Genomic DNA, 19,816 nt, shown 5'->3' with positions numbered 1-19,816 from the left:
TTTCCCACTGTTTTGGTTTTTTTTTTTTCCTGGAAAAATTACTTTATCCACAGTTTGGGTTTTTTTTTCCTGGAAAAATTAAGTTTGGGGTGGAAAAACCAAGTTTGGGGTGGAAAAACCAAGTTTGGGGTGTGGAAAATCAGGTTTGGCGTGTGGGAAATCGAGTTTGGGGTGGGGGAAATCAAGTTTGGGGTGGGGGAAATCAAGTTTGGGGTGGAAAAACCAAGTTTGGGGTGTGGAAAATCAGGTTTGGGTTTTTTTTTTTCCTGGAAAAATCAAGTTTGGGGTGGAAAAATCAAGTTTGGGGTGGGGGAAATCAAGTTTGGGGTGGAAAAATCAAGTTTGGGGTGGAAAAATCAAGTTTGGGGTGGGGGAAAATAGAGTTTGGGGTGTGGGAAATCAAGTTTGGGGTGGGGGAAATCAAGTTTGGGGTGGAAAAACCACAGTTTTGGGGTTTTTTTTTCCTGGAAAAATCAAGTTTGGGGTGGAAAAATCAAGTTTGGGGTGGGAGAAATCAAGTTTGGGGTGGCCAGGAACAGATTTGGGGTGGCAGGAAAGGGGTTTGGGGTGGGGAAAAGCAGATTTGGGGTGGGAAACAGTGGGTTTGGGGTGGCAAAGAAGAGATTTGGGGTGGGGAAAAGCAGATTTGGGGTGGGGAAAAGCAGATTTGGGGTGGCAGAGAAGAGGTTTGGGGTGGAAAAAGTAGATTTGGGGTGGCCAAGAGTGGGGTTGGGTCTGTCAAGAATGGGTTTGGGGTGGGGAAAAGCAGATTTGGGGTGGAGAAAAGTGGTTTTGGGGTGGCAAAGAACAGATTTGGGGTGGAGAAAAACAGATTTGGGGTGGGGAAAGCAGATTTGGGGTGGCTTAAGGTGGGTTTGGGGTGGCAGGGAAGAGGTTTGGGGTGGCAGGGAAGAGGTTTGGGGTGGCCAAGAGTGGGGTTGGGTCTGTCAAGAATGGGTTTGGGGTGGGGAAAAGCAGATTTGGGGTGGAGAAAAGTGGTTTTGGGGTGGCAAAGAACAGATTTGGGGTGGAGAAAAACAGATTTGGGGTGGGGAAAGCAGATTTGGGGTGGCTTAAGGTGGGTTTGGGGTGGCAGGGAAGAGGTTTGGGGTGGCAGGGAAGAGGTTTGGGGTGGCCAAGAGTGGGGTTGGGTCTGTCAAGAATGGGTTTGGGGTGGGGAAAAGCAGATTTGGGGTGGGAAAAATCAGATTTGGGGTGGGGAAAAGCAGATTTGGGGTGTCAGAGCAAACTTGGGGTGGCAGGAAAAGGATTTGGGGTGGCCAAAAGTGGTTTTGGGGTGGCAAAGAACAGATTTGGGGTGGAGAAAAACAGATTTGGGGTGGAGAAAAACAGATTTGGGGTGGGAAAAAGGAGATTTGGGGTGGGAAAAAGGAGATTTGGGGTGGGAAAAAGGAGATTTGGGGTGGGAAAAACAGATTTGGGGTGAAGAAAAACAGATTTGGGGCAGGGAAAAGCAGATTTGGGGTGGGGAAAAGCAGATTTGGGGTGTCAGAGCAAACTTGGGGTGGCAGGAAAGGGATTTGGGGTGGCCAAAAGTGGGTTTGGGGTGGCAAAGAACAGATTTGGGGTGGAGAAAAACAGATTTGGGGTGGCAAAAAGGAGATTTGGGATGGGAAAAACAGATTTGGGGTGGGGAAAAGCAGATTTGGGGTGGGGAAAAGCAGATTTGGGGTGGGGAAAAGCAGATTTGGGGTGGGGAAAAGCAGATTTGGGGTGGGGAAAAGCAGATTTGGGGTGTCAGAGCAAACTTGGGGTGGCAGGAAAAGGATTTGGGGTGGCCAAAAGTGGTTTTGGGGTGGCAAAGAACAGATTTGGGGTGGAGAAAAACAGATTTGGGGTGGAGAAAAACAGATTTGGGGTGGAGAAAAACAGATTTGGGGTGGGAAAAACAGATTTGGGGTGGAGAAAAACAGATTTGGGGTGTCACTGCTATTCTCCCAAACTCCACCTGCTCTCCCAAGAGCAATTCCCCTGGAATTTGAGCTCAGCCATTCCCTGAATCCTTGGAAAATCCAGGAGGGATCCACAGCAAAGCTCTGCTCCCTTCCAGTCACCTCCAAAACCCAGAGTGCAAGAAAAAAAAATCCAAAAAATCCAAAAAATCCTTTTTTAAAAAATTATTTTGGTAGGATTTTAAGGAATTTTTTTCTCCTTGAAAACCTAAAATTCCTCTTTTTTTTTCTTCCATGCCCTTGGAAACCCCAGGATAAAAAAGCAGCTCCAAGCTCAGGAGAATGTTGTGGTTTTTTTATATTTTTTGGGGTTTTTTTGTTTTTTTTTTTTTTTCCTTTTTATTCTCCTCCTCATTCAACTCCTTGGCAGCAGCTGGAAAAGTTTCTCCTTGGAGAATTCCTCCTCAACAAAAGTTTGGAATGTTGTTGACATTCCAGCTTTTGATACAAAATTCCCAAATCCAAACCTCATTTTGGGGTGGAAAATAAAAACCTGGGAAGGATCAACACAACCCCCACTCTTTTTTTTTTTTCCCATGGAAAAAAGGTCCCAAAATTCAAAATTTGGGATTTTTCAGCTTTTTTTTTTGGTTTGTTTTGTTGGGAATTCAGGGGTTTCTCTACCTGTGAGGTTTTTTTTTTCACTTTTTGGGGAATTCAGGAAATCAGGAGGTGGCTGGAGGGTTCTTGGGTTGGGGGGTGATGGTGCTGTGGGGAAAAAAAAAAGGGAAAAAAGTTAAATTCAGCAGCTTGAAAATGTGGGAAATTTGGGGTTGGCTGGGGTAAGGGAGGGCACAAATCCCAAAAAATCCCACCCAAAAAAATCAAAATAAACACAAAAATCCCTCAAAAAATTAAAAAAAAATTCCCCCCAAAAAATTCCCTGAAAATAAAAAAATTTAAAATTTTTTTTAAAATCCTTAAAAATTAAAAAAAATCCTCCAAAAATCAAAACAAATCCCAAAAAATCCCACCCAAAATAATCAAAATAAACACAAAAATCCCTCAAAAAATTAAAAAAAAACTTCCCCCAAAAAATTCCCTAAAAAAAAAAAATTGAAAAATTAAAATAAAAATAAAATCCTTAAAAATTAAAAAAAAAAATCCCCCAAAAATCAAAACAAATCCCAAAAAAATCCCTCAAAAACTTTTTTTTTAAATCCCAAAAAAATTTTAGAGGTCCCTCTTCGTAATTCCTGCATTCCTAAACTTCAAACAATTTGGATATCCCAAAAATCCCCCTGAAAATTCAATTTATTCCCATTTTCCCTCAGCAAACAGCACTGATTCCTCCCAGGGAATGGGAAAAAAACTGGGAATGCTGTTCTGGATAATCCTGGAATTTTTTTTCTGGGATTTTACAGGTGTCTCTTCCCAATCCCTGCATTCCAAACCCTTCGGATACCCCAAAAATCCCCCCGAAAATTCAATTTATTCCCATTTTCCCTTAGCAAACAGCACTGATTCCTCCCAGGGAATGGGGAAAAACCCGGGAATGCTGTCCTGGATAATCCTGGAATGTTTTCCCAGGATTTAGGGGGTACCTCTTCCCAATCCCTGCATTCCAAACCCTTCGGATATCCCAAAAATCCCCCCGAAAATTCAATTTATTCCCATTTTCCCTTAGCAAACAGCACTGATTCCCCTCAGGGAAGGAGGAAAAACCCGGGAATGCTGTCCTGGATAATCCTGGAATTTTCTTTCAGAGATTTTGGGGGTACCTCTTCCCAATCCCTGCATTCCAAACCCTTCGGATACCCCAAAAATCCCCCCAAAAATTCAATTTATTCCCATTTTCCCTCAGCAAACAGCACTGATTCCCCCAGGGAATGAGGAAAAACCCAGGAATGCTGTCCTGGATAATCCTGGAATTGTTTCCCAGGATTTTGGGGGTGTCTCTTCCCAATCCCTGCATTCCAAACCCTTCGGATACCCCAAAAATCCCCCTGAAAATTCAATTTATTCCCATTTTCCCTTAGCAAACAGCACTAATTTCCCCCAGGGAATGGGGAAAAATCCGGGAATGCTGTCCTGGATGATCCTGGAATGTTTTCCCAGGATTTTGGGGGTGTCTCTTCCCAATCCCTGCATTCCAAACCCTTCGGATACCCCAAAAATCCTCCCAAAAATTCAATTTATTCCCATTTTCCCTCAGCAAACAGCACTGATTCCTCCCAGGGAATGAGGAAAAACCCGGGAATGCTGTCCTGGATAATCCTGGAATTGTTTCCCAGGATTTAGTGGTGTCTCTTCCCAATCCCTGCATTCCAAACCCTTCGGATACCCCAAAAATCCCCCCGAAAATTCAATTTATTCCCATTTTCCCTCAGCAAACAGCACTGATTCCCCTCAGGGAATGGGGAAAAACCCGGGAATGCTGTCCTGGATAATCCTGGAATGTTTTCCCAGGATTTAGGGGGTGTCTCTTCATAATCCCTGCATTCCAAACCCTTCGGATACCCCAAAAATCCCCCCGAAAATTCAATTTATTCCCATTTTCCCTCAGCAAACAGCACTGATTCCCCTCAGGGAAGGAGGAAAAACCCGGGAATGCTGTCCTGGATAATCCTGGAATTTTTTCCCAGGATTTAGGGGGTGTCTCTTCCCAATCCCTGCATTCCAAACCCTTCGGATACCCCAAAAATCCTCCCGAAAATTCAATTTATTCCCATTTTCCCTTAGCAAACAGCACTGATTCCCCTCAGGGAATGGGGAAAAACCCGAGAATGCTGTCCTGGATAATCCTGGAATGTTTTCCCAGGATTTTGGGGGTACCTCTTCCCAATCCCTGCATTCCAAACCCTTCGGATATCCCAAAAATCCCCCCGAAAATTCAATTTATTCCCATTTTCCCTCAGCAAACAGCACTGATTCCCCTCAGGGAATGAGGAAAAAACCTGGGAATGCTGTCCTGGATAATCCTGGAATGTTTTCCCAGGATTTAGGGGGTGTCTCTTCCCAATCCCTGCATTCCAAACCCTTCGGATACCCCAAAAATCCTCCCGAAAATTCAATTTATTCCCATTTTCCCTCAGCAAACAGCACTAATTTCCCCTAGGGAATGAGGAAAAACCCGGGAATGCTGTCCTGGATGATCCTGGAATGTTTTCCCAGGATTTTGGGGGTGCCTCTTCCCAATCCCTGCATTCCAAACCCTTCGGATATCCCAAAAATCCCCCCGAAAATTCAATTTATTCCCATTTTCCCTCAGCAAACAGCACTAATTTCTCCCAGGGAATGAGGAAAAACCTGGGAATGATGTCCTGGATGATCCTGGAATGTTTTCCCAGGATTTTGGGGGGTACCTGCGGCCCTGGGCAGCGCTGAGCTGCTCCTTGAGGGCGATGGAATGCTTGAGCAGGCTGTCGATGCTCTTGAAGTAAACGCTGCTGTCAGTCATGCTCTTGATGGCACTGGAAAAGTGGGAAAAACAGGGAAAAAGTGGGAAAAGAGGCAGCTGGAATTCCCAAATTTCTGGTTGTTCCCCCTCTAAGGCCGGGGAGGAAAAGGTTTGGGGAGTTTTGCACTGTGGGAAGTTGGGGAAAGCTTTTGGAAAGTTCTGGAATTCCTGCTAGGAGTTGTCAAATCTCAGCTCTTCCCAATTGATTCCCTGGATTCTGATGGGTTTTCCAGCCTGGAATTCCAGGAATTTCACCCTAAAAGCTCATCCCAAATCCCAACTCATTCCTTGGATCCTGCTGGGTTTTCCTGGAATTCCAGGAATTTCACCCTCAAAGTGGAAATCCCAAATCCCAACCCATTCCCTGGATTTTCCAGCCCAGAATTCCAGGAATTTCACCCTCAAAGTGCTCAAAGCTCATCCCAAATCCCAACTCATTCCTGAAATTCCAGGAATTTCCCTCTCAAGGTGAAAATCCCAAATCCCAGCTCCTCCCATCCTCCTTCCCTGGATCCTGCTGGGTTTTCCAGCCCGGAATTCCCGGAATTTCACCCTCAAAGTGCTCAAACCTCATCCCAAATCCCAACTCATTCCTGAAATTCCAGGAATTTCCCTCTCAAGGTGAAAATCCCAACTCATTCCCTGGATCTTTCCAGCCCAGAATTCCAGGAATTTCCCTCTTAAGGTGAAAATCCCAAATCCCAACCCATTCCCCGGATTTTCCAGCCCAGAATACCAGAAATTTCTCAAAGTGAAAATCCCAAATCCCAATTAGTTCCCTGGATTTTCCAGCCCAGAATTCCAGGAATTTCACCCTCAAAGCGTTCAAAGCTCATCACAAATCCCAACTCATTCCCTGGATCCTGCTGGTTTTTCCTGAAATTCCAGGAACTTCCCTCTCAAGGTGAAAATCCCAACCCATTCCCTGGATCTTTCCACCCAGAATTCCAGGAATTTCCCTCTCAAGGTGAAAATCCCAAATCCCAGCTCCTCCCATCCTCGATCCCTGGATCCTGCTGGGTTTTCCAGCCCGGAATTCCCGGAATTCCCAGAGTTCCAGTACCTGCAGGCATACTCCACGGTGTAAATGGCTCCCTGGCTCTGCTCCTCCCAGCTCTGCATGTCAGACTGCGAGGGGGAAAACAGGGATCAGGCAGGATCCGACCTGGGAATGGGAATTTGGGATGGGATGGAATTCCCAGGGAAGCTGAGGCTGCCCCTGGAGCCCTGGAATGTTCCAGAAGGGAAGGATCCAAGGAAAACTTGGAGCTGCTTCCAGAGGGGCAGGGAGTTCCAAAGGAGCTGGAGAGGATTTGGGATGAGGGGCCCAGGGAATGGATTTAGGATTTGGGAATTGCAGAGAATGGATTTGGGATTTGGGAATTCCAGGGAATGGATTTGGGATTTGGGAATTCCAGGGAATGGATTTGGGATTTGGGAATTCCAGGATACAGGGAATGAATTTGGGATTTGGGAATTGAATGGAATGGATTTGGGAATTCCAGGGAATGGATTTGTGATTTGGGAATTCCAGGGCCCAGGGAATGGATTTGGGATTTGTGAATTCCAGGGAATGGATTTGGGATCTGGGAATTCCATGGAATGGATTTGGGATTTGGGAATCCCAGGGCATGGATTTGGGAATTGGGATAGAATTCCAGGGCCCAGGGAATGGATTTGGGATTTGGGAACCCCAGGGCCCAGGGAATGGATTTAAACTGGAAAGGGGAATCTGGGTGGGATTTGGGCAGGAATTCCTGGCAGGAATTCCCAGAGAAGCTGTGGATCCCTGGAACATCCAAGAAAAGTGGGAGAAGGATCCAGGGAAACCTTGGAGCTGCTTCCAGAGCCTCAAGGGACTCCAGAGGGATTTGGGAATCCCAGGACCCAGGGAATGGATTAGGGATTTGGGAATCCCAGGGAATGGATTTGGGATAAGGGATGGGAACTCCAGGCCACAGGGAATGGATCTGGGATTTGGGAATTCCAGGGAATGGATTAGGGATTTGGAAATCCAGGGAATGGATTCGGGAATTCCAGGGCCCAGAGAATGGATTTGGGATTTGGGAATTCTGGGTCCCAGGGAATGGGTTTGGGATTTGGGAACCCCAGGATCCAGGGAATGGATTTGGGATTTGGGAACCCCAGGACCCATGGAATGGATTTGGGATTTGGGATGCAATCCCAGGGAATGGATTTGGGATGCAATCCCAGGACCCAGGGAATGGATTTGGGATTTGGGAACCCCAGAACCCAGGGAATGGATTTGGGATTTGGGAACCCCAGGACCCAGGGAATGGATTTGGGATTTGGGAACCCCAGAACCCAGGGAATGGATTTGGGATTTGGGAACCCCAGGACCCAGGGAATGGATTTGGGATTTGGGAACCCCAGAACCCAGGGAATGGATTTGGGAACCCCAGAACCCAGGGAATGGATTTGGGATTTGAGAACCCCAGAACCCAGGGAATGGATTTGGGATTTGGGATGCAATCCCAGGGAATGGATTAGGGATTTGGAAATTCTGGGTCCCAGGGAATGGATTTGGGATTTGGCAACCCCAGGATCCACGGAATGGATTTGGGATTTGGGAACCCCAGAACCCAGGGAATGGATTTGGGATTTGGGATGCAATCCCAGGGAATGGATTTGGGATTTGGGATGCAATCCCAGGGAATGGATTTGGGATTTGGGAACCCCAGAACCCAGGGAATGGATTTGGGATGCAATCCCAGGGAATGGATTTGGGATTTGGGAACCCCAGAACCCAGAGAATGGATTTGGGATGCAATCCCAGGGAATGGATTTGGGAACCCCAGGACCCAGGGAATGGATTTGGGATTTGGGAACCCCAGGACCCAGGGAATGGGATTTGGGATTTGGGAACCCCAGAACCCAGGGAATGGATTTGGGATTTGGGAACCCCAGAACCCAGGGAATGGATTTGGGATTTGGGAACCCCAGGACCCAGGGAATGGATTTGGGATTTGGGAACCCCAGGGCCCAGGGAATGGATTTGGGAACCCCAGGACCCAGGGAATGGATTTGGGAACCCCGCTCCAGGCTGGACAACCCCCGCTGGGCATTTCCAGGCAGGAATTCCCAGAGGAGCTGGGCCAGCTGGGCGGGGCGGGCTCCCCCCTCAGCCCCAGCAGGATTCCCAGGAGGATTCCCAGGAGGATTCCCGGGATCCCCAGACGCACCTTGTGCTGGGCCAGCTCGGGCAGGGAGCGGCGCACGTGCTCCTGCAGGCGGAACAGAGCCACCGAGGGCTCGTTGGCCAGCACGTACAGGCTCTCCGTGAACTTGTCCGTCACTGCCGCCGGGAAACGGCCGGGAAACAGCCGGGAAACAGCCGGGAAACGACCGGGAAACAGCCGGGAAACAGCCGGGAAACAGCCGGGAAACAGCCGGGATTAACAGGAAACGGCCGGGAAACAGCCGGGATTAAACAGCCGGGAAACAGCCGGGAAAAAAACGGGGATAAACCGGGAAAAAAACGGGAAAAAAACGGGGATAAACCGGGAAAAAACCGGGAAAAAAACGGGAAAAAAACGGGGATAAACCGGGAAAAAACCGGGAAAAAAACGGGAAAAAAACGGGGATAAACCGGGAAAAAACCGGGAAAAAAACGGGAAAAAAACGGGGATAAACCGGGAAAAAAAACGGGAAAAAAACGGGAAAAAAAACGGGGATAAACCGGGAAAAAAAACGGGAAAAAAACGGGAAAAAAACGGGGATAAACCGGGAAAAAACCGGGAAAAAAACGGGAAAAAAACGGGGATAAACCGGGAAAAAAAACGGGAAAAAAACGGGAAAAAAACGGGGATAAACCGGGAAAAAAAACGGGAAAAAAACGGGGATAAACCGGGGAGAGAGCTCCGCGGGAATCCAGGGAAACGCACGAGGATCCGGAGAGCTCTCCAGAGGAAGGATGGGAAATATCTCCAGAGAAATCCAGGGAAGTATCGCAGTGGAAATCCACGGAAATCCAGAGAAATTCATGGAAATATCTCCATAGAAATCCATGGAAATTTCTCCACAGAAATCCAGAGAAATCCATGGAAATATTTCCACAGAAATCCATGGAAATCCATGGAAATCTCCCCATAGAAATCCATGGAAATTTCTCCACAGAAATCCATGGAAATCCATGGAAATATCTCTACAGAAATCCATGGAAATACATGGAAATTTCTCCACAGAAATCCATAGAAATCCATGGAAATATTTCCACAGAAATCCATGGAAATATTTCCACAGAAATCCAGAGAAATCCATGGAAATCTCCTCATAGAAATCCATGGAAATTTCTCCACAGAAATCCATGGAAATCCAGAGAAATCCATGGAAATATCACCACAGAAATCCAGAGAAATCCATGGAAATCTCTCCATAGAAATCCATGGAAATTTCTCCACAGAATTCCATAGAAATATCTCCGTGGAAATCCAAAGAAAACCTTGGAAAAATCTCCACAGAAACCCACACAAAAATCTCCAAGGGACATCCAGGGGCTTTCCCCAACAGCAGCCCGGGGGATAAAGGCCGGCAATCAAACCACAACACACCAACGGCCAAACCACCGCGGCGGGGCCTCTCCCAGCCCATCCCCGCCCTTCCCGGTCCCGCCTTTCCCGGTCCCGCTCCCGCCTTTCCCGGTCCCACCTTTCTTCGCCTTCAGCTGCATCTCCGGTTCCTCCATCCCCCCCCCACGGCCACTTCCGTTTCCGCCGGCGCTCCCCCGAAACCGCCCCGGGCAGGGAAAACAGCCCCGGCTGGAAACGCGGCCGCGGGGCCAACGTTCCGCTTTGCGCTCCCACCCCCAAATCGGTGTCACCCCCGCCGCCCCCCCTCCAAGTCCCCGTTGTCACCCGCGGGGACACTTGGTGGCTCCCGGTTTGTCACCCGCGGGGACTCTCGGTGGCTCCCGGTTTGGCTGTGCTGCCCTGAGAGGGGTCTGGGGGGGTCGCGGCCTTTGCTCTCCTCGGACCCCAGAGTGTCCCCAAAGTGTCCCTAAAGTGTCCCCAGAGTGTCCCCAAGGTGTCCCCAGGGCCAGGCGGTCCCGCTGCCACCCCGTCGTGTCGCTTTACGGCCGCCCTCACGGGGAGGTGGGGCTGGGCCGCGCCCCCCGAACCCGCCTGGGCCCCGCCGGGCCCGGCAGGAACGGGAAGGGAGGGGCGGGAGCGCCGGGAGGCCGCGGTGAGACCGGGAACGGAGCGGGATGGGGAACGGAGCGGGAACGGGAACGGGAACGGGAAAGGGATGGGGAATGGATCGGGAACGGGAACGGGAACGGGATGGGGAATGGATCGGGAACGGGAACGGGAACGGGAAGTGAGGAGCGGGAGCGCCGGGAGGCGGCGGTGAGACCGGGACCGGAGCGGGATGGGGAACGGATCGGGAAGAGGAACGGGAAAGGGAACGGGAAAGGGATGGGGAAGGGATCGGGAAAGGGAACGGGAAAGGGAACGGGAACGGGATGAGGAAGGGATCGGGAATGGGAAGTGAGGGGCGGGAGCGCCGGGAGGCGGCGGTGAGACCGGGAACGGGTCGGGATGGGGAACGGATCGGGAACCGGGGACGGGATCGGGGCTGGGAACGGGGACGGGATCGGGATTCAGGGACGGGAGCGGGATCGGGATCGGCGGTGAGGGGCTGGGGAGAAGGGACGGGGAGGTCCCGGGGGTCCCGGGCTCGGAGGAGCTACGGGAGCGGAGTGTGGGAAATGCCGGGAATGGGGATGGGAACGGGGATGGGGACAGGGAGGGGGACACAAGGGACAGGGATGGGGACAGGGAGGGGGAACGCAGGGATAGGGATGGGATGGGATGGGATGGGATGGGATGGGATGGGATGGGATGGGATGGGATGGGATGGGATGGGGATGGGGATGGGATGGGGATGGGATGGGATGGGATGGGGATGGGGATGGGGATGGGATGGGATGGGGATGGGATGGGGATGGGATGGGATGGGATGGGATGGGATGGGGAAGGGGAGATCCCAGAACAGGGTGAGGAGAACAAGGGGGACCCCAGGAATTGGGATGCAGAGGGCAAAGGGGACCCCAGGCCCCGCTGCAGTGTGGGGGTCTCAGGCACTCGGGGTCTGTCCCACATGTCCCTGTTTCCCCTCTCCCACCCCATCCTTGTGCAGGGAAGGTGAAGGAGCTCTCAGGGAGCCTCCCAGGACCCCCCCAGAATTGGGTGAAAAAAGGGGAAAAGAGTGAAAAGGCAGCATGGGGGACAGCGGGGTCCCCTCGGGGTGTCCCCAGCAGGACGGGGACGCGGCGCCCCCGGAATGTGGGGACGGTGAGTTGGGAATGCTGGGGACAAACTGGACCCGGGATCCTCCTGGGAAATGGGGTCTGTTTGGGGTATCCCGAGCTGGACGGGACCACCCAGCCCGGGACACCCCAAAAAGCCCCCGGGGGTGACACCGAGGTGCCCGGGCTGCAGGTGGAGCCGAGACCCCCCGGAATTCCTCGGCTGCTCCCGTGGATTCCCAGAGCCCCAGCGAGCCCCCGGCCCTGGACGGTGAGTGGGGCACAGAGGGGAAATTCCCTGGGATCCTCCATCCCAAAAATCCCAAGAAGGAGCCTCAAATGTGGGAAATCCCAAAGTTTGGTGCCCCCTCCTCCTGCCAGCCCTGAGAGGTCACTGCAGCTCCCCGCTGGGATTGGAGATGGAAATCTCATTTTCTCATTTTCCTTGAATTTTTCCCAATAAAACCTCAGATCAAGGGCTGGAAACACTTTGGGATTCCCAAGAAAGAGCCTTAAATTGCTGCTCAAACGTGGAAAATCCCAATCCCAAAGTTTGGTGCCCACTCCTGCCAGCCCTGAGAGGTCGCTGCAGCTCTGCTCTGCAACTGGAGATGGAAATCTCATTTTCCCTGGATTTTTCCCAATAAAACTGGAGATCAGGGGCTGGAAACACTTTGGGATTCCCAAGAAAGAGCCTTAAATTGCTGTTTAAATGTGGGAAATCCCAATCCCAAAGTTTGGTGCCCACTCCTGCCAGCCCTGAGAGGTCACTGCAGCTCTGCTCTGCAACTGGAGATGGAAATCTAATTTTCCTTGGATTTTTCCCAATAAAACTGGAGATCAAGGGGCTGGAAACACTTTGGGATTCCCAAGTGGAGCCCAGCAAGGATGGGAAATAGGAGGATGGACCTTGGTGGTGTGGATTTAAAGAAATAGGAAAGAAACCTGAAATGAATGGAGAGTAAATAAATAAGTAAATAAATAGAGAATAAATTAATAGAGAATGAATAAATAGAAAATAAACCAGAAATTAATGGAGAATAACCCCCAAATTGATGGAGAATAACCCCAAATTAATGGGGAATAACCCCAAATTAATGAAATAACCCCAAATTAATGGGGAATAACCTCAAATTAATGGAGAACAACCCCAAATTAATGGAGAATAACCCCAAATTAATGGGGAATAACCCCAAATTAATGGGGAATAACCCCAAATTAATGGAGAATAACCCCAAATTAATGGGGAATAACCCCAAATTAATGTAGAATAACCCCAAATTGATGGAGAATAACCCCAAATTAATTAAATAACCCCAAATTGATGGAGAATAACCCCAAATTAATGGAGAACAACCCCAAATTGATGGAGAATAACCCCAAATTAATGGAGAACAACCCCAAATTGATGGAGAATAACCCCAAATTAATGAAATAACCCCAAATTAATGGGGAATAACCCCAAATTAATGAAGAATGACCCCAAATTGATGGAGAATAACCCCAAATTAATGAAATAACCCCAAATTAATGGGGAATAACCCCAAATTAATGAAGAATGACCCCAAATTGATGGAGAATAACCCCAAATTAATGGGGAATAACCCCAAATTGATGTAGAATAACCCCAAATTGATGGAGAATAACCCCAAATTAATGAAATAACCCCAAATTGATGAAGAATAACCCCAAATTAATGGAGAACAACCCCAAATTAATGGAGAATAACCCCAAATTAATGAAATAACCCCAAATTAATGGGGAATAACCCCAAACTGATGGAGAACAACCCCAAATTGATGGAGAATGACCTGCAGACCCTCTGTGCTGTCCCAGGTTTCCCCCTGAAGCATTCCAACACCTTGACCAACAGACAGCGAGGCAATGAGGTGTCAGCCCTGCCAGCCACACTGGACAGTGAGTGCCACCAGTGTCCCCAGGGGCTGCAGGGGACAGCAGGGCGGGGGCTGGGGCCACCCTGGGATTTTGGGGACAGCTCCCACCCCCCAAATTTACAGGGAATTCCTTTCCCTGATGGATTTGTCCCTTGCAGTGCTGCCCATGGGGACAGCAGGGGAGGCCACCCCAGGGTTTTGGGGACAGCAGGGCAGGGGTTGGGGCCACCCCAGGATTTTGGGGACAGCTCCCACCCCCCAGATTTGCAGGGAGTTCCTTTTCCCTGATGGATTTGTCTCCTCCAGCACTGTCCATCCACCAGCTCGCTGCCCAAGGGGAGCTCATCCAGCTGAAGGAGCACCTGAGGAAAGGTTGGTGTCACTTTGGCCCTGCCAGGACCTGCCAGGTCCCCTCTGGTGACCTCACACTCGCTTCTCACTCAGCCATAAAACCACTGGGGTTGGAATTGGGGCTTTTGGTGGAGATTTCTCCAGTTTTGGAGATGGGAAAAATCCTCAAAAATCATCAGTTCCAACCATCCAGCAGCTGGCTGAGGTGGGTTAGGAGCCCTTACTGGTTGGACTGGTTGGACTGGGAGCACGGGGGGGTTCACCTGGCTGTGGTCACCTCCCCAGGTGAGAATTTGGTGAACAAACCCGACGAGAGAGGCTTCACCCCCCTGATCTGGGCCGCAGCTTTCGGGGAGATCGAGACCGTCCGGCACCTCCTGGAGTGGGTGAGGCCGTGGGAGCTGCGGGGCTTCCAGAATGTTCTGGGACCTCTCCTTGGTCCTGGGATCTGTCCTTGATCCTGGGATCTGTTTTTAGTCCTGGTGTCTGTCCTTCATCCTGGGATCTGCCTTAATTCTGGGGATCTTTTTTTATATTCCAGGATCTCCCTCTGTCCCCATTGTCCCCACTGTCCCCAAGGTGGTGTCAGCCCAGGGAGGGTGGCCGTGGGCACTGTCACTGAGCTGTCCCCAGGGCAGTGTCAGCCCAGGGAGGGTGGCTGTGGGCAGTGTGACCCAGCTGTCCCCACTGTGAGCAGTGTCACCAGGTTGTCCCCTCTGTGGGCAGTGTCACCGGACTGTCTCCACTGTGGGCAGTGTCCCCTGCTGTCCCTAATGTCCCTGCTGTCCCCAGAGTGGTGTCAGCCCAGGGATGGTGGCTGTGGGCAGTGTGACCTGGCTGTCCCTGCTGTGGCCAGTGTCACCGGGCTGTCCCTGCTGTGGGCAGTGTGACCAAGCTGTCCCCACTGTAAGCAGTGTCACCCAGTGTCCCTGCTGTCCCCCGCTGTCCCCCGGTGTCCCTAATGTCCCCGCTGACCCCAGAGTGATGTCAGCCCAGGGATGGTGGCTGTGGGCACTGTGACCCGGCTGTCCCTGCTGTGGCCAGTGTCACTGGGCTGTCCCCATTGTAGCCAGTGTCACCGGGCTGTCCCTGCTGTGGCCAGTGTCACCGGGCTGTCCCCGTTGTGGCCAGTGTCACCAATGCCCCCGCTGTCCCCCGGTGTCCCTAATGTCCCCGCTGTCCCCAGAGTGATATCAGCCCAGGGATGGTGGCTGTGGGCAGTGTGACCCGACTGTCCCTGCTGTGGCCAGTGTCACCGGGCTGTCCCTGCTGTGGCCAGTGTCACTGGGCTGTCCCCGTTGCGGCCAGTGTCACCAATGCCCCCGCTGTCCCCCGGTGTCCCTCATGTCCCCGCTGTCCCCAGGGCGCCGATCCCCACGCGCTGGCAAAGGAGCGCGAGAGCGCGCTGGCCCTGGCCAGCATGGGCGGCTACACCGACATTGTCACCATGCTGCTGGACAGGGATGTGGACATCAACACCTACGACTGGGTGAGCGCCACCCGCACGGCCGGGGGACACCGGGGACATCAGGGGCACCGGGGGACAGCAGGGATGTTGGGGGATAGCAGGGACATAAGGGACATCGGGACAAGCCTCCCCAGTGCCATCAGCATGGCCAGGGGACACCAGCCTGGAACTGGGAGAGGCTGGAATGGGATCCCAGTGAGTCCCAGCCTCAAACTGGGCGAGGTTGGAGGGGGAATCCCAGCAGATCCCAGTCCGGAACTGGGAGAGGTTGGGATGGGATCCCAGTCTGGAACTGGGAGAGGCTGGAAGGGGATCCCAGTGGGATCCAGACTGGAACTGGGAGAGGCTGGGATGGATCCCAGTCTGGAGCTGGGACAGACTGAAATGGGATCCCAGTCTGGAATTGGGAGAGGCTGGGATGGATCCCAGTTTGGAACTGGGACAGGCTGGGATGGATCCCAGTCCAGAGCTGGGAGAGGCTGGGATGGATCCCAGTCCAGAACGGGGCCAGGCTGGGATGGATTCCAGTCTGGAACTGGGACAGGCTGGGAGAGATCCCAGTCTGGAACTGGGAGAGGCTGGGATGGATCCCAGTCCGGAACTGGGCCAGGCTGGGATGGATCCCAGTCTGGAACTGGGAGAGGCTGGGAGAGATCCCAGTCCAGAACTGGGCCAGGCTGGGATGGATCGCAGTCTGGAGCTGGGAGAGGCTGGGATGGATCCCAGGAGAGGCTGGGATGGATCCCAGCGGGTGGGGCAGCCCCTGAGGGACAGCGGGGAGAAGCAGGAGCCGTGTGAGCTCAGGAACGACCTCTCCCTCCCCTGGCACCCCACAGAACGGGGGCACCCCCCTGCTCTACGCCGTGCGCGGGAACCACGTCAAGTGTGTGGAGGCCCTCCTGGGTAAGGCAAAAACCTGCTCCTGCTGGTTCCATCTCCTGGAACTGCTGCTTCCCTGCCGTGGGAGGAGAGCCTGGGGGGCAAGGGGCAGCTTTTGGGGTCCCTGCTCCCCGTGGCAGCCCCCATTGCTGACCCGCAGCGTGCGGCGCTGACCTGACCGAGGAGGCGGATTCGGGGTACACCCCCATGGACCTGGCCGTGGCCTTGGGACACAAGAAAGGCAAGTGTCCTCCATCAGAAATGGGGGTTTTCCCCTCAAAAAGTAGAGATTTACCTCAAAAAGCAGGGATTTCCCTCAGAAAATAGGGATTTACCTCAAAAAGCAGGGATTTCCCTCAGCAAATGGGGGTTTTGATTGGCGGATTTGGGGTACACCCCCATAGACCTGGCCGTGGCCTTGGGACACAAGAAAGGCAAGTGTCCTCCATCAGAAACAGGGGTTTTCCCCTCAAAAAGTAGGGATTTACCTCAGAAAATAGGGATTTACCTCAAAAAGCAGGGATTTCCCTCAGAAAATGGGGGTTTTGATTGGCGGATTCGGGGCACACCCCCATGGACCTGGCCATGGCCTTGGGACACAAGAAAGGCAAGTGTCCTCCATTAGAAACAGGGGTTTTCCCCTCAAAAAGTAGGGATTTACCTCAAAAAGCGGGGATTTCCCTCAGTAAATGGGGGTTTTGCTGGGTGGATTTGGGGTACACCGCCATGGGCCTGGCCGTGGCCTTGGGACACAAGAAAGGCAAGTGTCCTCCATCAGAAAACATGGATTTTCCCCTCAAAAAGCAGGGATTTCCCTCAGAAAGCAGGGATTTCCCTCAAAAAATGGGGGTTTTGATTGGCGGATTTGGGGTACACCGCCATGGGCCTGGCCGTGGCCTTGGGACACAAGAAACGCAAGTGTCCTCCATCAGAAACGGGAGTTTTCCCCTCAAAAAGTAGGGATTTACCTCAAAAAGCGGGGATTTCCCTCAGTAAATGGGGGTTTTGCTAGGTGGATTTGGGGTACACCGCCATGGACCTGGCCGTGGCCTTGGGACACAAGAAAGGCAAGTGTCCTCCATCAGAAATGGGAGTTTTCCCCTCAAAAAGTAGGGATTTACCTCAAAAAGCAGGGATTTCCCTCAGAAAATGGGGGTTTTGATTGGCGGATTTGGGGTACACCCCCATGGGCCTGGCCGTGGCCTTGGGACACAACAAAAGCAAGTGTCCTCCATCAGAAACGGGAGTTTTCCCCTCAAAAAGTAGGGATTTATCTCAAAAAGCAGGGATTTCCCTCAGAAAATGGGGGTTTTGATTGGCGGATTTGGGGTACACCCCCATGGGCCTGGCCGTGGCCTTGGGACACAACAAAAGCAAGTGTCCTCCATCAGAAACAGAGGTTTTCCCCTCAAAAAGTAGGAATTTACCTCAGAAAATAGGGATTTACCTCAAAAAGCGGGGATTTCCCTCAGAGAATGGGGGTTTTGATTGGCGGATTTGGGGCACACCCCCATAGACCTGGCCGTGGCCTTGGGACACAAGAAAGGCAAGTGTCCTCCATCAGAAACAGGGGTTTTCCCCTCAAAAAGTAGGAATTTACCTCAGAAAATAGGGATTTACCTCAAAAAGCAGGGATTTCCCTCAGAAAACAGGGGCTTGCCTCAGAAAATGGGGATTTTGCTGGGCGGATTTGGAGTATACTCCCATGGGCCTGGCCGTGGCCTTGGGACACAGGAAAGGCAAGTGTCCCCCATCAGAAAACAGGGGTTTTCCCCTCAAAAAGCAGGGATTTGCCTCAGAAAATATTGATTTCCTTCAGAAAACAGGGATTTCCCTTAAAAAGCAGGGATTTCCCTCAGAAAACGGGGATTTTACTGGGTGGATTCGGGGTACACCCCCATGGACCTGGCCGTGGCCTTGGGACACAAGAAAGGCAAGTGTCCTCCATCAGAAATGGGGGTTTTCCCCTCAGAAAACAGGGATTGGCCTCAGAAAGCAAGGATTTCCCTCAGAAAATAGGGATTTACCTCAAAAAGCGGGGATTTCCCTCAGTAAATGGGGGTTTTGCTGGGTGGATTTGGGGTACACCGCCATGGGCCTGGCCGTGGCCTTGGGACACAAGAAACGCAAGTGTCCTCCATCAGAAATGGGAGTTTTCCCCTCAAAAAGTAGGGATTTACCTCAAAAAGCAGGGATTTCCCTCAGAAAATGGGGGTTTTGATTGGCGGATTTGGGGTACACCCCCATGGGCCTGGCCGTGGCCTTGGGACACAACAAAAGCAAGTGTCCTCCATCAGAAACGGGAGTTTTCCCCTCAAAAAGTAGGGATTTATCTCAAAAAGCAGGGATTTCCCTCAGAAAATGGGGGTTTTGATTGGCGGATTTGGGGTACACCCCCATGGGCCTGGCCGTGGCCTTGGGACACAACAAAAGCAAGTGTCCTCCATCAGAAACAGAGGTTTTCCCCTCAAAAAGTAGGAATTTACCTCAGAAAATAGGGATTTACCTCAAAAAGCGGGGATTTCCCTCAGAGAATGGGGGTTTTGATTGGCGGATTTGGGGCACACCCCCATAGACCTGGCCGTGGCCTTGGGACACAAGAAAGGCAAGTGTCCTCCATCAGAAACAGGGGTTTTCCCCTCAAAAAGTAGGGATTTACCTCAGAAAATAGGGATTTACCTCAAAAAGCAGGGATTTCCCTCAGAAAATGGGGGTTTTGATTGGCGGATTCGGGGCACACCCCCATGGACCTGGCCATGGCCTTGGGACACAAGAAAGGCAAGTGTCCTCCATTAGAAACAGGGGTTTTCCCCTCAAAAAGTAGGGATTTACCTCAAAAAGCAGGGATTTCCCTCAGCAAATGGGGGTTTTGCTGGGTGGATTTGGGGTACACCGCCATGGGCCTGGCCGTGGCCTTGGGACACAAGAAACACAAGTGTCCTCCATCAGAAAACATGGATTTTCCCCTCAGAAAACAGGGATTTGCCCCTCAGGAAACAGGGGTTTCCCTCAAAAAGCAGGGATTTCCCTCAGGAAACAGGGATTTTGCCCCAGAAAACAGGGATTTTCCCCTCAGAAAACATGGGTTTACCTCAGGATACTGGGATTCTTCCTCAGAAAAGAGGAGTTCCTCTCAGAAAACTGTGATTTTTTCCCTCAGAAAACTGGGATTTTCCCTCAGTAAATGAGTAAAATGATGACCAGATCCTTCCCAGAGCAGCTTCTCTGAATTCCACCCTCTCCCTGCCTCAGTCCAACAGGTTATCGAGAACCACATCCTGAAGCTGTTCCAGAACAAAAAGAAGAAGTGAGGCAGCAGCTCCAGCTCTTCCCAGGATCACCATGGCCTCATCCCGATGCTGCAGGCATGGAGAAATCCAGGGATTTCTGCCCTCATGGACCCCAAGCCTCGCCTGGGGGTGGCATGGCTGCCATGCCTAAAATCCAGGGACGCTCATTCCAGCCCTGGCTGGGCTCAGCTGCTCCGTGTTTGCCTCTGGAAGTAAACTCTAATTGCAATTAAACCCTGTGGAGCCCTGTCTGCTGCCTCAGCCCATCCTAATCCCAGGTTTTGGGCAGCCA

General features: G+C 51.6%; 2 protein-coding genes across 3 annotated transcripts; one reads left to right on the top strand and one right to left on the bottom strand.

Moving 5' to 3' along the window:
* Positions 1–2,536: 2,536 nt before the first annotated feature.
* Positions 2,537–10,136, bottom strand: BORCS8 (BLOC-1 related complex subunit 8). The gene is made up of 5 exons (XM_059869750.1): positions 10,042–10,136; positions 8,577–8,689; positions 6,437–6,501; positions 5,279–5,386; positions 2,537–2,681 (listed from the first exon to the last, which is right to left on the bottom strand). The coding sequence occupies exons 1-5, from the start codon at positions 10,076–10,078 to the stop codon at positions 2,639–2,641; spliced, it is 366 nt and encodes a 121-aa protein (XP_059725733.1). The 5' UTR covers positions 10,079–10,136; the 3' UTR covers positions 2,537–2,638.
* A 326-nt stretch (positions 10,137–10,462) lies between these two features.
* Positions 10,463–19,758, top strand: RFXANK (regulatory factor X associated ankyrin containing protein). Of its 2 annotated transcripts, none has more exons than XM_059869746.1 (10): positions 10,463–10,575; positions 11,533–11,687; positions 11,835–11,912; positions 13,478–13,558; positions 13,843–13,908; positions 14,173–14,273; positions 15,251–15,376; positions 16,192–16,258; positions 16,395–16,475; positions 19,487–19,758. In XM_059869746.1, exons 2-10 carry the CDS (start codon positions 11,615–11,617, stop codon positions 19,543–19,545), a joined length of 732 nt encoding a protein of 243 aa, XP_059725729.1. In that variant the 5' UTR covers positions 10,463–10,575; positions 11,533–11,614; the 3' UTR covers positions 19,546–19,758. The 2 variants fall into 2 exon arrangements, with proteins under 2 accessions (XP_059725729.1, XP_059725730.1); XM_059869747.1 differs by lacking the exon at positions 10,463–10,575 and adding an exon at positions 10,831–10,909.
* The last annotated feature ends 58 nt before the right edge of the window (positions 19,759–19,816 follow it).

The sequence above is a fragment of the Haemorhous mexicanus genome, chromosome 29, assembly GCF_027477595.1.
Source record: "Haemorhous mexicanus isolate bHaeMex1 chromosome 29, bHaeMex1.pri, whole genome shotgun sequence".
Lineage (NCBI taxonomy): Eukaryota > Metazoa > Chordata > Aves > Passeriformes > Fringillidae > Haemorhous > Haemorhous mexicanus.
Note: the sequence above shows the minus strand (reverse complement) of the source record. Positions and strands in the feature narration are given on the sequence as shown.

Excerpts from the sequence above, each read along its gene's own strand:
- RFXANK (XM_059869746.1), top strand. The coding sequence starts at position 11,615 with ATGGGGGACAGCGGGGTCCCCTCGGGGTGTCCCCAGCAGGACGGGGAC. Across the intron at positions 11,913-13,477 it reads CGAGCCCCCGGCCCTGGACG|GTTTCCCCCTGAAGCATTCC; the intron begins GTGAGTGGGGCA and ends GTGCTGTCCCAG. Across the intron at positions 16,476-19,486 it reads GGCCTTGGGACACAAGAAAG|TCCAACAGGTTATCGAGAAC; the intron begins GCAAGTGTCCTC and ends TCCCTGCCTCAG.
- BORCS8 (XM_059869750.1), bottom strand. The coding sequence starts at position 10,078 with ATGGAGGAACCGGAGATGCAGCTGAAGGCGAAGAAAG. Across the intron at positions 5,387-6,436 it reads ACCGTGGAGTATGCCTGCAG|TGCCATCAAGAGCATGACTG; the intron begins GTACTGGAACTC and ends CCACTTTTCCAG. Across the intron at positions 2,682-5,278 it reads AGCGCTGCCCAGGGCCGCAG|CACCATCACCCCCCAACCCA; the intron begins GTACCCCCCAAA and ends TTTTCCCCACAG.